Source organism: Castor canadensis, chromosome 8, assembly GCF_047511655.1.
Source record: "Castor canadensis chromosome 8, mCasCan1.hap1v2, whole genome shotgun sequence".
Taxonomy (NCBI): domain Eukaryota; kingdom Metazoa; phylum Chordata; class Mammalia; order Rodentia; family Castoridae; genus Castor; species Castor canadensis.
The window spans coordinates 81,086,537-81,104,011 of record NC_133393.1 but is presented as its reverse complement, the minus strand read 5'-3'; the positions used below and the strand labels follow the sequence as shown (position 1 = coordinate 81,104,011).

The 17,475-nt window shown below is 35.3% G+C and overlaps 1 protein-coding gene across 4 annotated transcripts in view; it reads right to left on the bottom strand.

The window, feature by feature from the left end:
- Nucleotides 1-17,475, bottom strand: part of Irak4 (interleukin 1 receptor associated kinase 4) — a 65,872-nt gene that overhangs the window by 33,417 nt on the left and 14,980 nt on the right. For 3 of the 4 annotated variants that reach the window (XM_074083183.1, XM_074083182.1, XM_074083185.1), the window contains 6 exons: nucleotides 17,292-17,406; nucleotides 16,683-16,792; nucleotides 12,368-12,551; nucleotides 11,476-11,538; nucleotides 9,854-10,012; nucleotides 134-9,743 (listed from right to left, as the gene is read on the bottom strand). In XM_074083183.1, the coding sequence (XP_073939284.1) occupies nucleotides 9,708-9,743; nucleotides 9,854-10,012; nucleotides 11,476-11,538; nucleotides 12,368-12,551; nucleotides 16,683-16,792; nucleotides 17,292-17,406 (667 nt within the window). In that variant the 3' untranslated portion in view covers nucleotides 134-9,707. Of the gene's footprint in view, nucleotides 1-133; nucleotides 9,744-9,853; nucleotides 10,013-11,475; nucleotides 11,539-12,367; nucleotides 12,552-16,682; nucleotides 16,793-17,291; nucleotides 17,407-17,475 lie in introns of those variants that run through there. The other variant, XM_074083184.1, reaches the window with a different exon arrangement.

Here is a 17,475-nt window from a genome sequence, read left to right as displayed (position 1 = left end):
CAAGTTTTCAACACAAAACTTGAATCAGTTTATGATTTTAATTTTCTAAGTTACAGTACATTGTAATCATTTTTCATTGATATTATACACTAGTAGACTTCTTTTTAGGCTGGATGTTCCCAAAACTCATTAGTCAAAGCAATCTCTCTTTATTGAAGACATAGTTTTAATGTTTCCATAATGCTTACAATGTTTCCATAATGCTGATACCACCTTACATATTTTTGTTATCACGTCCATTTGAACAGACTTTCTCCTAAGAACAAACTCCTACAGAAGGAATTTGTACTGTTCATTATTTTATAACAGCTGCCTTTATAAGTGCCTATACCATACAAATATGATATAGGAATATTTGGTGCATTAATTTATTCATTATTTTAGATAAGAATATTTCATAAGATGATGTTTTCTAATCTCAGTGGAGAAATGAAATTTTATTGACTTTGGAGATCCATTGTTATTGCCTCCATATTGACTTTTTTTTTTTTTTTGTGATACTGGGGCTTAAGCTCAGGGCCTTCACCTTGAGCCACCTCACCAACCCTTTTTTTGTAAAGGATTTTTTTCCATATAGGGTCTTACAAACTATTTGCCCAGGCAGGTTTTTAACCATGATCCTCCTAATCTCTGCCTCTTGAGTAGCTAGGATTACAGGCATGAGCCACTGGCACCTAGCCATATTGATTATTTTTGAAATTAGAATTTGAGTGATTAAAAAGCCATTCCCATCTGTGTCCATTCTTATAGTGGAATATTGCAAACTTCAAATAGATAGCTGAGATTTAAGGCAATTTTTAAGACTACAGAATCAAAAAGTGGACACAGCAATAAGTGCTTTAGAAAATCTTAAATCTCCCTTAATAATGTCAGAAAGGAAAAGCACAGCAAACACTAAGTTTCACTAACATCTGCTTGAACCACAAAGAACATAGAGAGAAAATTAGAATTAATCAATAGTTCTCCAGTTAGCAAATAAATAAGTTAGAAACAAAGTTGTTCTTCCTGGAAACAGGGCAAGCCAGTGGTTCTCAACCACACTATGAGTATTCATTGATTTGTACAATCAGTTTTTTGGAAGCAACATGAAATTATTATTAAAGTTTTCAAACACTTTGTTTTTTCAAAAAATCTTTTTTCTCTGTTGTCTCTATAAAAGATTAGTGGGAAACATATTCCAAATGAAGTTTTAAAAAAGTTTCAACTAGATATCTTCATAGGTTCTGAATTCCTGCCTGGAGAAAAGGAGTTAGAAAGGGCGTGGACATTATTCTCCTCAGAACGTTTGTATAAATCATGTCCAGCTCAGTTGGGCAACCCTTCCATTACTAATTCCCATAGTTATGAGAGCCACACAAGTGTATGGGGCCATGATAGATCAGACACCTTCAGGAAAAGGGAAGAAATGGTGTGACTGACATCTGCTTTGGAAGTTTTAATTTGCTACATTATTGTCTTCAAAAAAGTTAAAGTACAGTCTGACCAGAGAGGGAAGTTGGGCCTAATTTTTCATAAATCTGACATCAATTCCATTTGATGAAATGGAAATATTTATCAAATTGTGAAATTTTCAAAATCAATGGCTTACTCATTTTCAAAGTTTTATGTGGCTTGGTCACAGACCATAATCAGAGATACATGTATGCTAATTTGTGTACAATATTTTATTTCAAAAATTATCAAACTATATTTAAAATTAAGTGGTCAGTTATATTTAAAATAATATATCAGTGTTATAAATCACACTGTGTCTCAAATTATTGTTTTACAGTACTGGGGTTTGTAATTGTTTTAAAAAGGTTTTGTTGGGACTGGGGCTGAACCTAGGACATTACACTTGCTAGGCAGGCATTGTTTTAAATAAGTAATGAACATTTTTATTGTACTTAAATTATTCAATAAAATACCTTATAAAATGGCAATAAGATTGTAAAATCTTAATACATAACTTTAATCTCATATTTTTTTAATTTTATTTTATCATTTTTACATTTACTTACATGTTTTCTTTTTTTAAATTTTATTTCATCATTTTTACATTTACTTACATGTGTATACATTATTTGGGCTACCTCTCCTCTTTTACCACCACCCCCCCTCACCTACAGGCAGAACTTGTTCCGCCCTCTTGTTCTCTGATTTTGTTGAAGAAAAAACATAAAAGATAACAAGAAAAACATTTTTGCTAGCTTGAGATAACGATAGCTATAAGGGAGATTCCTTGTGTTGTTTTCATGCATATGTGTATTACAACCCAAATTGATTTATCTCTATCAGACCTCTTCACTACTTCCTAGTCCCCATCCCTTAGTGGCCTCTGCCAGTTTAAGATTACTATATTTGTTCCTATACAGTAAGCACATCAAACACATTAAAGATTTTGGTTTCCTTCCCTTTCCCTTTCCCTCCCATGCGAAGTATCCCCTTAGTGTGTGACCCATGTCCAATAATATTACTGCATTTCTTTTAGGTCTATAGTCTGCATATAAGGGAGAACATGTGATTTTTGGTCTTCTGAGCCTGACTCGCTTAAGATGATGTTTCTCCAGTTCCGTTTACCTGCAAAGGACAAAATTTCATTCTTCTTTGTGGTTGAATAAAGATCCATTGTGTATAAACATCACATTTTCTTAATCCATTCATAGGTAGTGGGGCATCTTGGCTATTGTGACTAGTGCTGCAATACATGTGGGTGTGCAGGAGCCTCTACAGTATGACTCACATTCCCTCAGGTATATCCTAGGAGTGGGATTGCTGGATCATATGGCAGATCTCTTTTTTGTTTTTTAAGGAGCCTCCATATTGTTTTTCCATAGGGATTGTACTAGCTTACATTCCCACCAGCAGTGTATGGGGGTTCCTTTTCCCCTGCATGCTTGCCAACATTTGTTGTTGGTGGTGTTCTTGATGGTAGTAATTCTAACAGGAGTGAGGTGGAATCTCAGTGTGGTATTGATTTGCATTTCCTTTATGGCCAGGGATGGTGAGCATTTTTTCATGTGTTTTTGACCATTTGGATTTCTTCCTTTGAAAAAGTTCTGTTTAGTTCAGTTGCCCAATTCTTTATTGGTTCCTTGATTTTGAGGGTTTAGTGTTTTTGAGTTCCCTGTATATTCTGGTTATCATTCCTTTGTCTGATGTATAGCTAGCAAAGATTTTTGTCCCATTCTGTGGGTGGTCTCTTCAATTTAGAGACCATTTCCTTCCTTGTGCAGAAGCTTTTTAATTTTATGTAGTCCCATTTGTCCATCCATTCTCTTAGTTGCTGAGCTGCTTGAGTTCTACTAAGAAAGTCCTTGCCTATATTGATTCCAGTGTATTCCCTGCTCTTTCCTGTACTAACTTCAAGGTTTCAGGTCTGATATTAAGGTCTTTAATCCAGTTTGAGTTGATATTAGTACAGGGTGACAGGTTGTATTACATTTATAGATTTGCATATGTTGAACCACCCCTGTATCCCTGGGATGAAGCTGACTTGGTCATGGCGTATGATCTTTCTGATGTGTTGTTGGATTCAGTTTGCCATTATTTTATTGAGGATTTTTGCATCAATATTCATTAAGGAAACTGGCCTGTAGTTCTCCTTTTTGGAGGTGTCTTTGTCTGGTTTTGGAATGAGAGTAATATTGGCTTCATAAAATGAGTTAGGCAGTGTTCCTTCCCATTCTATTTCATGGAACAGTTTAAGGAGAGTTGGTATTAGTTCTTCTTTAAACGTCTGATAGAATTCAGCAGTGAATCCATCAGGTCCTGGACTTTTCTTGTTTGGGAGGCTCTTGATTGCTGCTTCAATTTCTTTTTGTGTTATAGATCTATTCAGGTGATTAATATCCTCTTGGTTCAATTTTGGGTGGTTGTAAGTTTCTAGATATCTGTCCATTTCTTCAAGATTTTCAAATTTATTAGAGCATAGGCTCTCAAAGTAGTCTCTGATGATTTCCTGGATTTCTGTGGTGTTTATTGTTATCTCCCCTTTTGCATTTCTGATTTTACTGATTTGGGATTTTTTTCTCTCCTCATTTTAGTCAGGTTTGTCAGGGGTCTGTCAATCTTATTTATTTTTTCAAAGAACCAGCTTTTGGTTTAATTGATTCTTTGTATGTTTTTTTTGTTGTTTCTACTTCATTGATTTCAGCCCTTATTTTAATTATTTCTTTCCTTCTGCTTGTTTTGGGATTTGCTTGTTCTTCCTTTTCTAGGAGTTTGAGATCTTTCTGTCCTTTTAATGTATGCACTCATGGCTATAAACTTTCCTTTTAGGACTGCTTTGCTGTGTCCCATAGGTTCTGGTAGGTCATGTTTCCATTTTCATTAACTTCCAGGAACCTTTTAATTTCCTCTTTTATTTCATCAATAACCCATTGATCATTGAGCAATGTGTTGTTCCACTTCCAATTGTTTGTGTGGTTTTTACTGTTGTTTTTGTTGTTGATTTCTAGTTTTAATGCATTCTGGTCAATAGAAATGCATGGGATTATTTCTATTTTCTTATATTTACTGAGGCTTGCTTTGTACCCTAAGATATGATCAGTTTTGGAGAAGGTTCCATGGGCTGCTGAGAAGAATGTATATTGTGCAGAAGTAGGTTCCATGGGCTGCTGAGAAGAATGTATATTGTGCAGAAGTTGGATGAAATATTCTGTAGACATCAGCTAGGTCCATTTGATCTATGGTGTGATTTAATTCTAGGATTTCTTCATTGATATTTTGTTTGGATGACCTATTTATTGGTGATGGGGGTTATTAAGGTCTCCCACTACCACTATGTCAGAGTTTATATATGGCTTTAGGTTCTTCAGAGTATGTTTGATGAAACTGGGTGCACTGACATTGGGTGCATATAGGTTGATAATTGTTATTTCCTTTTGGTGTATTTCCCCTTTTATTAGTATGGAGTGTCCTTCTTTATCTCATTTGATCAATGTAGGTTTGAAGTCTACTTTGTCTAAGATAAGTATTGCTACCCCTGCCTGTTTTGGGGACCACTGGCTTGGTAAATCTTCATCTAGCCTTTCACTCTCAGCCAGTGCTTATTTCTGTCAATGAGGTGGGTCTCCTGTAGGCAGCAGATTGTTGGATCTTCCTTTTTAATCCAGTTTGCCAATCAGTGCCTTTTGATGGGGGAATTTAGTCCATTCACATTCAGTGTTAGTATTGATAAGTACGTGGTGATCCCTGTAATGTAGTTTTCTTTGTTAAGGGTTTGATTGTGTGTAGCTAAATCAATGTTACTCTCTACTTCTTGTTTTTTCTTTTTCTGTGGTTTGGTATTGCCTGCCCTTTCATGGTTTTGTTTGCTTTTATTTTCTGTGTGCAGAATTCCTTGGAGAATCTTTTGTAGTGGTGGCTTAGTGGTCATACATTCTTTTAGTTTCTGCTTATCATGGAATACTTTTATTGCTCCATCTAGTTTGAATGATAGTTTTGCTGGGTAGAGTATCCTAGGATTGAAGTTTTTGTCATTTAGTGCTTGGAAGACCTCACTCCATGCTCTTCTTGCTTTTAAGATTTCTGTTGAGAAGTCTGCTGTCATTTTGATGAGTTTACCTTTGTATGTTATTTGTTTTTTCTCTCTTACATCCTTCAATATTCTTTCTCTAGTCTCTGTACTTGTTGTATTAATGATACTATGTCATGGGGTAGTTCTATTTTGGTCAGGTCTGTTCGGTGTTCTGGAGGCTTCCTATTCCTGAATGGGCATAGTTTTCTCTAGATTTGGGAAATGTTCTGTTATTATTTTGTTGAATATATTACACACTCCTTTTGCTTGCACCTCTTCTCCTTCTTCAATGCCCATGATTCTCAGGTTTGGTCTTTTGATGGAGTCCTTGAATTCTTGCATTTTCTTTTCACAGGTCTTGAGTTGTTCAACTAATAGTTCTTCAGTTTTTCCTTTAATTTCCATTTCATCTTCAAGTTCTGAGATTCTGTCTTCTGTTTGTTCTATTCTGCTGGAATGGCCTTCCATTTTGTTTTGTATTTCTCTTTCATACTTTTTTCCTGAGGTATTCCATATCGTGGGTTACTTATTTTTGCCCTTAATTCATTTATCTCTCTGTTTATGGTGATCTCTCTTTCAGTTTGTTGTTTATTTAGGGCTCCTATGATTTCATTTACTTGTTTCTGTGTTTTCTCATAGTCTTTATTTTTGTTGAGTGCCTCCTCAACAAAATTTCTTGAGTGCCTCCTGTACATTTTGGTTGACTATGTCTAGTAACATCTCTATGAAATTCTCATGAATTACTTGTAGGATTTCTTCTTTCAGAATGTTCTTATGGCCTTCGTTGGGTTCCTTGGTATAGTTTACCTTTGTTTTTTGGAGTCTGGATCTGGGTATCCATTTTCTTCATTTTGCTCTAAATCCTGTACTACTTTATTATTGTAGGGAGAATGGTTTCCATCCCTTTTTCTTCCCATATTTCCACTAGGTACCATTTCTGTCCCTGGACTATGTGTAATTTAGTATTAGCTGGGTTACAATATTAATATTAACAAAACCAAGAGAGAAGTATAAAAAAGAGAAAGAGAAGGAAAGATAAAAGGAAGAGAAGAGGAAAAAAATGCGAGAGATTGTGGGTGATCAAACAGCAAACCAGACAGCCAAACCCTTACAGAAGGATAAAAAAAAAATCACCAGTTCTGGAACAGTGGAATTGCAGTCTTAGTTGTTTTGATGTTACTCTTACCGTCCAGTCCTGTTTGTTTGTGTCTCTTAGGCAGGTTTGGAGCCCTCTAGCAGCTGCCTGAGCAGGAGCCTCGTGGAGAGGTAAGCCTGTAGAGCTGGGGACTGGCTTGGTCTGAGGGGCAGAGATCCCGGCAGGCTGGGGGATGTGGCTGTCTCACACCAAGCTGATGCCCAGACCTGAGGGGCTGGGATCCCAGTGGAGCATGGATTCCATGTGGTGCTGGGGTCCAGCATGGTCTGAGCAGTGGGGATCCCGGTGGGGTGTGGATACCACACAGAGCTGGGACACAGCGTGTTCTAAGGGGTGGGGATCCTGGTGGAGCATGGATCCAGCACACAGCTGAGGTGTGGTGTGGCCTGAGGGGTGGGGATCCCGGTGGTGCATGGATCTGGCATGGGGCTGGGGCCCAGCATGGCCTGAGGTGTGGAGAGCCCGGCTGAGTGGAATAGTGGCTCTGCAGGCCTAGGGGGCAGGGACTTGGCAGGCCGACTGTTCTTTAATTAGACTGTGGCGTGGAGAAGACTTCCACAATCTAAGGGTTTAGAGTGCCGTATTTTCGGCTCTCCCTGGTGTCTCCAGTGTCTTAGCAGAGTCCCTGGTTCAGGAGCTCATGAGGTCTGTGGCTCTGTCCCAGTTGCCATCTTGGATCCCTCTGGGGCTTGTTAATCTTGTTTATTTTGTCAGAAAAAGTTTTTTGTTTCATTGATTCTTTTTATGTTTTTTAAAATCTCTATTTCATTAATTTCGGCCTTGATTTTTATTATTTCTCTCCTTCTTGATTGGGCTTTGCTTCTACTTGTTTGTCTAGGTGTTTGAGATGTAGCATTAGGTTGTGTATTTGAGATCTTTCTCTCCTTTTAATATATGCACTCATGGATATAAACTTTCCTCATAAGACTGCCTTTGCTGTGTCCCATAGGTTTTGATAGGTTGTGTTTTACTTTTCATTAAATTCCAGGAACTTTTTGATTTCCTGTTATTTCTTTTATGACCCACTGATCTTTGAGCAATGTGTTCTTCAGTCTCCACTTGTTATGAGTGTTTTCTGCTGCTGCTTTTTTTGTTGAGTTCTAGTTTTACCTCATTGTGATCAGATAGAATGCAGGGGGTTATTTCAATTTCTTTATATTTTTGAGGCTTGCTTTGTTAGGCATGCATTCTTACTGTTTGACCCATTCCACTAGCCCCAGTGCTGGGGTTTGAATTCAGGGCCTCTTGTTTGCTGGGCAGATGTACTTCTTGAGCCACACCTCCAGCCCTGTGTCTCAAATTATGCTGTTTCCTATTGAGATAAAGTTGGGCAAAGTAATTTTATTTATTCTCCTTTTTCAATTAACAAATGTTTCTTTTGGCTTACATACTTAATTTATAAAAGTGATTTGAAAGATGGTCTACCTTTGTTTCCCAGGAAAGCATTTAGGTAGATCTAAACTGTATGTTACAGAGGATGGTCATTTTCTGCTACAGCTTGCTTTCTGCATGCTTGTTCTGAATGTGAAATTTAAGAGCTGGTAACATAAAGACTGCTGGATGGATAATCGTAGACACTAGGTATTCCTATGTATGGTCTTTTTGTTACCAGTTGTTTTTTATGATTAGGTAAATTCCTGTCTTCTGCTCACTCAAAGTTATAAAATGAATTTACAAATAATGTAAACCAATAATTTTAAATGTAGAAGAAATAGTTAATAGTCATAAAAATCAATTCATCACAATTATTGAAGGTCTGTTTCTTGATGGTAAATCAAACATATAAAGAACAGGCTTGATGCAATGAGAAATCCAGTCAGTACATGACAACTCACTGATGTACTTACTCTGTCTTTTCTCCACACTCATGACTGTGGGGAGCACCTTTGATATCACAGGGAAACCATCACGGAAGCCTCTGTATTTATTTTCTATTGCTGCATAATAAATTACCACAATCTCAGTGGCTTAATGGAACTCATTTATTATCTCACAGTTCTGTACATCAGAAGTCCAGGTACAGCTTCAGGCAGGTTATCCTTCTGAGGGTTTCACAGAGGAGAAATCTAGGTATCAGCTGGGCAGTAGCATCATCTGCAGGTTGCAGTAGTTTTGTAGATTCTTGCAGGTTGTTGGAAGAATGAATTCAGCTCTTTGTGTCATACAACTATGGTCCCATTTGCTTCCTGCTGGCTGAAAGCTAGAGGGCAGCTCTCATCTGCTAGAGGTTGCCCTTAGGTTTTAGACAATGTAGCTTTCTCCAAACAGGGCACTTTACTTCTTCAAGCCTCACAGAAGAATCTTCTCTGACTTCACTTGATTTGATTCAGACCATTCCTCTCTTTTGGTAGTCAGCTGATTAGAGCTGTTCTTGTGTCTGATAAATCCCTTCAACTCTGATGTAATATAATCAAATAAAAGCCATATCATCAAAGGAGTATCATTCAGGGATACTTGGTTTGTGGTAAATGATTGTTGAAATTAGCATGCTGTGAACATGATCCTATAAACATCTGATTGTAATAAACTAATATTTATAAACTTTTTATCTATAAACTTTAAATGTCACTTTATTATTTACAAAATGCTTATGTATATTTTGCATCACTTGATTTTCATGAGTTCTTCTCAAGGAGGCATGGCATGTATTATGCCAATGTGATAGAAGGAAAAATGAAAAACAAGGCTCAAGAGAACTACAAGTTGGATCGAAGCTTTGCAGCAGATTAGTAGTGAGGACAGCCAAGCTTCGAACGAGGATATTTCCACTCTGCTCATTTGCTTTTTTTGCAAATCTTGTAGTTTTCTAGCTGTGTTTGATGGTGTTCAGAGGAGATTACAGTGGAAACTGAGGTTGACAGTAGGTGAGCAGAGCTAAGTGTCTATATGCTGGCTTAGTTTCATTTGTTTTGTATGTTGGAGGTTTAGCACATGCTTTACTAACTACTGCAATGATGTGTTGTTAAAGATAAAGAAGAACATTTAGGAAAAATAGTGTAAAAATGGTTTAGAGAGCTGTATATAATAAACCAAGTCTCCATCCCAACAGTTTTAAGAAGCTGTCATCTCTTGCAGCAGCTGTTGAACCTTTTAAAAAGAAACAGGACAAACAAAAGAACCACATTATAGAGTTGGCTTGAAATGTACATTTCAAGCCCATTCTCTTTGCTTTTTAAATGTGTGTAAAAAATCAATACCTTTTTAATGTCTGGTCTCTTGTTCTTCTTTTCATGCAGACACTGACTAGCAACAGAGTACATAGCTTCAACTGAACTGGAATCAGCATCATTCATCTTCACATCAATATAATCTTCAATTATCTTTTCTTCATCTTCAATTTCTTCTTTAATATCAAGCTTTAAATCAGAATATAAATTTTAATTATTTAAATTCCTCAAACACTTTGTAATAGCATGTACTCTCATCTTACTATCTTTTTTATCTTATTAAAGATTAAAGACATGTAAGACAAATCTTAAATATATACACACATATATTATTTATATCCCCTATATACTTTCAACCATTTACCTTCTAATTTTTGTATTTATTCTATGAGCTAACTGCTCACATTCCCATTGGCAGCATTTACTATGCTAGCAGCACAGGGAACTCTGCTACTTGATTCACTTCTGATGGTTTAATTCCCACTTCTGTACCCAGATACCCTCCTACTGCACATGACAAGTTTTTCTAAAGCTTTTGCTAAATCAAAGAAGAAAAGGGAAGGGATAAAGGGGAAAGGTTATGATAAAAGAATGATGGAAAGGGAGAGGGGTAGAGGACTAAGGTGGTTCAATGAGTTGAATGGTGCTCCCAAAAATACATGTCTATGTCCTCATTCCTGCAATTTGGAAAAAAGTTTTTGATAATGTAGTTAAATATTTTGGGATGAGATTATCCTGGATCATGAGACAAAAAGGGGAAGACACAGAGAAGACATGTGATTCGGAGTCAGAGACTGGAGTGATAGAGCTGAGTCAAGAAATTCCACCAGAAGCCAAAGGCAGTATTTATTCTGCCCAGGACCTTATTAAATGGCTAATTTTGAGAACATTATGCTATATAAATATCCTCTAATGCAAAATACTATATTGTATACATAACTGAACTATTACATTTCTAATATAACATGGAAATCTTTATATTGTAGTTTTATAACAGATACTTATAACACATAGAAACTGTACTTACAGTTTACTTAAAAGAGTATGGCACTAGGACCATGACCTTATAATCCTAACTCCAGAGACATAATCCAGTATGTGCATATTATCTGAATTGGTCACTCTGGTTTATTCCATTAGGACACATTAAATTGAAGTAAAATAAGTAATGTTATTTTATCAATTTTAAGAAAAACTTGTGCATAAGAGAAAGTATTTCTGTAAATCTTTAATTTTATAAAATGATCCTTGAAGTTCTAAATTTATGACATAGGAAAAAATGGCATGGAATAATTTTCCTATAGTTTCATTTGAATAGAAGGTATGATTTTTCTTTTTGAGCTGAAAATACTTTCAACAGATACCATGGAAAGTAACAAAATAAAGGTAAACCGGAGAGGACTTCAGAAATCATTTAGTTCTATTTTTATTTTACCCACAAAGCAACTAGAACAAAGAATATAGCAAGTGACTTTTCTGAGCTTCACAAGTACTTCATGTTAGACTTTTAATTGGAAATATTCCTACACCATTATATATTGCCAGTGGAAAGACTGTGGACAGAAAATGCCATTTGTAGATACCAAATTTACTTATATAAGTTAGGACTAAATACAGAGAATCAGCACTGAAAAAATAAATATTTCAATTACCAATAATTGAGGTTCACGAAGTTCATCCACAGCTGGAAGTCCAGTTATTATTTCTAGTAAAACCTATGAAGTAAAAAAAAATCATTAATATAACACTATGACAACATATAGAAACTCTGAAGGACTGTGGATCCTGATTATGAAATCCAATTAATAATTTCTGTATAAATCACATTGCTTTTAGGTGTGAAAGCAGAGGGAATATGAGTTTGGGCATCTTGCACCATCTTTCCTTCATGGTCACCTGAATCCCATCATGCATGTAAGCAGTTCTTTTCTATTGGCATCTTGCTAAAGAACCAGCTCTAACCAACATATATTCTGGGAACTCTTACCCTATCCCTGTTTTTTATGAATTCTTCACAAGAAGAATTTTCTTTAGCTCATTGGTAAATACTATTTTCTAAACATTAGGCATATTTTACAACTCTCTACCTTAACTTCCCATAGCACAATGAAGTTAAATTTTGATAATACAAAACATATTTGAAAAACTAAGGTGAAGAGAAAGATCCAATTTCTCCAGCTACCCTCACTGTATTCCTTATTCTAACTGAAAAATTACTAGAAAAAAAAATCAGAAAATGTCAAAAAAATGGAAGACTAAAGTACATATTGTATGCCCCACATGATTCATTTTAAAAACTGACTTAATTTAAGCTCCACCCATATTCATGAGGATAGATGGCAAGAAAATAATTTCTTTCAGTAATTTCAAAAATCCACTAAAAAATTTACACATTCGGAGAAATTTTTATAAACTTCATAGTATAATTACAGGTTAATGTGAACAATTTATACCTTTATAGAAAAGAAAGAGCTAAGCAAGACAACTGTATTAAAGTATTCTAATTTCCCAATTGTGTAAGAATGATTATTGTATGTAACTCACCACACCAAAGCTATAGATGTCAGATTTGGGTGTTATTTCTCCTCGCAAAGCTTCTGGTGCCATATATGCTGTTGTGCCCACAATTCTGCTAGTCATGACTGTCTGTGAGAACTTCTCAGAAGCCCGTGCAAGGCCAAAGTCAGATATTTTGGCAGTAAAATCTTCATCTAGTAAGATATTTGCACTGTAAAAATTTAAGATTTGGAAAAAATAATGGTTTTCTTTTCAAGTTATTTAGATAGATGCATGTGTGTATATATGCACAGCTATGTACATATTTATTTATTCCATATGATATTTTACAGTATATAGAAGCCTGAAATTTTTATAAATAAGTCAAAAATTCATATTACAACTAACAAGAAATGATTGGTTTTGTTTCTTGAGGAAAGACATTTTCATTACTCCACAAATAATAGGGTAACTTCTTGCAAAGTCTTCTAAAACACTATTATTTTGTGTGGCGCTGGGGATCAAATCTAGGGCCTTGCTAGGCAATTGCTTTTCTTCTGAACTACATCCTCAGACAAAAGCACCATTCTATTGAAAAAAAATGCACTTATTTTTTTAATGAGACATAATATTTGTACATCTTCCTATGGGATACATCATGGTAATTAACATATATATATGTAATGTGTAATAATAAAATCAGGGTAATCAGCATATCCATCTTTTCAAACATTAATCATTTTTTAGGTATTGAGAATTTCATACTCTTCCAACCATTTTGAAATATGACATAGATTGTTTTCATCTACAGTTACCCTACTGTGCTAAAGAAGAAGAAGAAGTAATTCCTCCACTCTGTGTTCTAGTGGCCATTACTGAACTTCTTTCTGATCCTGCCTCCCCTTACCCTTCATGCACTGGCTTTTCCCAATCTCTAGTAAACTCTGCTCCATTCCAAAGTTCTTCTAAGAAACTGACTTACTAGTTTCCACAAATGAGTGAGAACACGTGGCATTTGCCTTTGTGTCTGGCTTTGAAAAAAGCCAAAAGCATTCTTCTTAATTCCTTTCATAGTATTTCTCAGTTCATTTAAATACAAATTTCCCTCCTAAGTATATCAATTATTCACTTCTAAAGAAATGAAAGAATAGTTTAAAAACTATTTTATTCTCAATTATCTGGAATCTTATAAAGAAAAAATTATAACTGAAGATCTTAATTCATTATCATATGCATTCATTTATACATTCATACTTTTTTTTGATCAAAACCTTATTGAGAATTCTTATGTTTTATAGTATTGACAGCTGAATATGATAGAAATCTTAAATCTTATCTGTCACAAAGGCATATGAGTAATTTTTAAAGCTAATATATTAGTACTACATGATGGTAATATTAGGCACAAAATGCTTACAGAATAATCATGTGCCTGGAATAACTGGGAAAAGTCCAAAGGAAGGTAAGAAGTGTGTTAGTTTGAAGGATTATTAAAAGTTGATGGTTATATGAGGGAAAGAAAGGCATCTTGGGCTAATGGATCAACATGCACAAAGTGACAGAAACATGAAGATATGCTACATATGATCAATTTCAAGAAACCAGTATCCATGGAGAGAATTTAAGCTTTATCCTCTAAGTAACAGGCAACCATCTAAAGTTTTCCTATTAGGGAATTAACTTGATCAGATCTGAATTTTTAGGACTATAATCTGCCATTGTTGCAGCAAATAGATGAGAATTGGTACAGACTAGTTTTAGGTAGACTAGAAAAGTTTATAATAATGTTGATAAAAGATACTGAAAGTCTAAACAAGGCAAAACACTGGGGACAAACAGGACAAGCAAATTTTCAGGCATACTCAACAGAACTTTGTAATAGCATGATATAAGGAACTATGAAGTCTTAAGCTTGGGAGACAGAATGAACAGGCACTTCATTGGATCAGAAAGGAAATATAGGGAAAGATTTTAGGCTGAAGAGATGATGAGTTTGATTTCTGAGATACTGACTTAGAGGCTCCTGTGAGACATCCAAGTGAGGAGTTTTGGTATAAGACACTGAAAACACAGAATTGGAAGCAGATAATACAGATTTGAGACTTATTCACATATAGATAGCAGTTGAAGTTACCATAATATCATTTAGCAAGATCATGTAAGGACAGAAGACATAATGAGGTAAGAACATGTAGGAATACCAATATGTAAGGGATAGAGATGGTGTCTCTCCTCTTTCTTAAGGCTGTCCCTCTACTTGGGCCTCTTCCTAGGTTCTTGGAAACCTTACTCTGTGAATTATCTCACTTCTCTCTTCTATTGTATCCTCTCACTCTTGTCTAGATCCTTCCCATAAGTATATGAACATGCATTAGTCCCTGCCATTTTAAAGAAAGTTTCCTGATTAATAATGAAAGACAGGACTGTAAAATAGGCACAGTATATGTGGGGGTACTTGTGGGAAGGGGAGGGTGAATTGAGGCAATGAAGATGAAGGAATAGGGTGATAGGCATCATACACAACACACATACACATACACACACACACACATATATGAAATAGAATAATGAAACCTCTTGTAATTGCTTTAAGTGGAATGGGGAGGGGGAGGTAGGGGGAAGATGTGTGTGGGGGGTCTAGCCAATATACAATATAAGGATATTCAGAATAGTCACAACAAATCCTCCTTGTACAATGAATATATGCTAATAATAAAAGTTTCGTGAATGACACATTTCTTTCTAGCTGTCACATCAAGCAAAATCTCAGTTCTAGGGCTCCTTATCTACAACCTGACTTCTCAGTCAACTACTATATGGAAATAGGCCTTCATGAAGTCACTAATGACCTTCATGATGCTAATCTAATGCATTTGACTCTTTTGACTGTCTCTTGGGAAATACTTTCTTTCCTTGTTTTCAGAGATAATGTGTTTTTCTTACTTTCATCTTACTTTTTTGTATCTATACTTTCTTAGGTTTCTTTTGGGAGTATTCTCTTCCACTTGGTCACTAGGTCTTAAGACTTAATCTGGAGCTCTTTATTCACATGTTTCCTTAAGTGAATACAACCATATGATAACTCTTCAAGTAATATGCATTTATATCATCAGCTCAGATGTCATTCATCTCCAAATCTGTATATTATACTATCTGTGTAATATTTCTACTTCTGTATCTTAAAAGAATCTCAAATAAAAAGGTACAAAAGAGAACTCTCCCAATCCCACTCCAACCTGGACTTCTTTTAACATTTCTATATAAATAAATCACCTCACAATCATATCAGAGTGCAACTCTGAATGCTAACATTTTAGGAGTCATTCCTGATACTTCCCTCTCCCTGATTCTCTCTATAGCTAAGATATCAGTATGTCCTACCACCTTCATTTCTCAAATATGCTCACTTCTCTTCATATGAAATACCATCACCAAAACTTCTATGATAGTCTATTAACTATTCCTTCTTACAGGCTGCTCTTTTCCCTGGAGGCAAAGTGATTCCAGGCAAACTTAAATATAATGTCACATTCTTATTTATAATTTTCAATGGCAACTTACTACACTTCAATGACAAATTATTATATTTTGATCAAACTAAAATGCTTACCTTGGTCTACCAAGTCCTATAGGACTTTGCTCCCTGCCTATCTAATTTTCTAACCTCTTACACCCTTCACCTTCTGCACATCAGTCATACTGCATTTACCTCACCTCCTGAAACTCATTATGCAACCGTATTTCTTCTCAACACTGGTCTTACAAATGTGGTTCCTTCTGCTTAGAATGTTTCTTCTTCCCACCCATCTTCTATAGAGGCTCTCAAATTATGCTTTCTTATCTCTTGATCATTATTAAGGGCTCAGCTGAAATATTGCTTCCTTGGGAACACTTCTTTAAACTAATACTAAATACTAAAAATTTACTATAATTCGGTGATTATTTAATTGGTGTTAAACTCTATATATACTACTCTAACTATATCATATTGTGCCTAGCAGATAACAGATAAACATTAACTACATAAATATATAAGAAATAAGAGAACTAAAAAGTGCTCATGGAGGATAAAGGTGATTGCAAAAGAGTAGTAATCCTGAAACTAAGAAAGAATCTAATTTCCATAAGGCAACAACAAAAAACATAAGTAGGATGAAAATACTGGAAAGTACTGGAAATAGGTCACTGGATTTGTAGTAAAAGAGGTCATAGAGGTCCTTCGTGAGAAGAGCTTTCATGGAGTGAGGGTGAAAGTCTAGCTGCTCTAGGTTAACACATGCATGTGAATAGTGAATAAAAAGAGCAAGAGCAAATCATTCTTTAAAGATGGCTTTCTAAAAGATTTTTTCACAGTAGCACTTACCTTTTAATATCTCTATGAATATGATGGCTTTCGTGTAAAAAACTGATGCCATTAGCTGCACCCTGAGCAATCTTGCATCTCATATGCCAAGAAAGTGGTGGAGTACCATCCTTAGAAAGAGACAAACTAATTTGAAAAAAGGAGAATAAAGAATCTATAGAAAATAAATAACACACTATTTTTCTGGGCAACAACTGAAAATGATATTATATCATTTAGAATTTAGGACTATAATTTTTTTTCAGAAAGGTTCAGAATTACTCAGCTCAAAAGAAACGTACCCTGGATTTAAGAGGGACTATAATTATTTTAAGTTGTGAAAAAAATGATCTGTAACTAGGTTCAAATGGGGGGGGTTAACATATCTTATTTGAAGATTAAAACAGATAAACAGCACCTTCAATGTCTAGTCTTGACTGATAATTTTACATTTTAAATTATCAACTAACAGGTTGGCAATCTCAGTTGTGTACATATCAACTGTACAACTTATATAGAGAAGGAAAAATACTAAGTTTAACGTGATTTAAATGATCCTGTCACAAAGTAAACATTAGTATTCCAACATAGAAAAGAAAAACCAGACAATCTGATGAATAAGTATCTTACCAAGCATGACAGTCTGTCTAGCAAAGAGCCATTGGGCATGTAAACATATACTAAACAGAGGTTATCGCCATCACTCGAGAAACCAAGCAGTTTTACTAAGTTTTCATGTTGACACCTATAACAAATAATTTGCCATTAAAAATATCATAATAAACATTTACACATTTAGTTGTAGGTTAAAAGT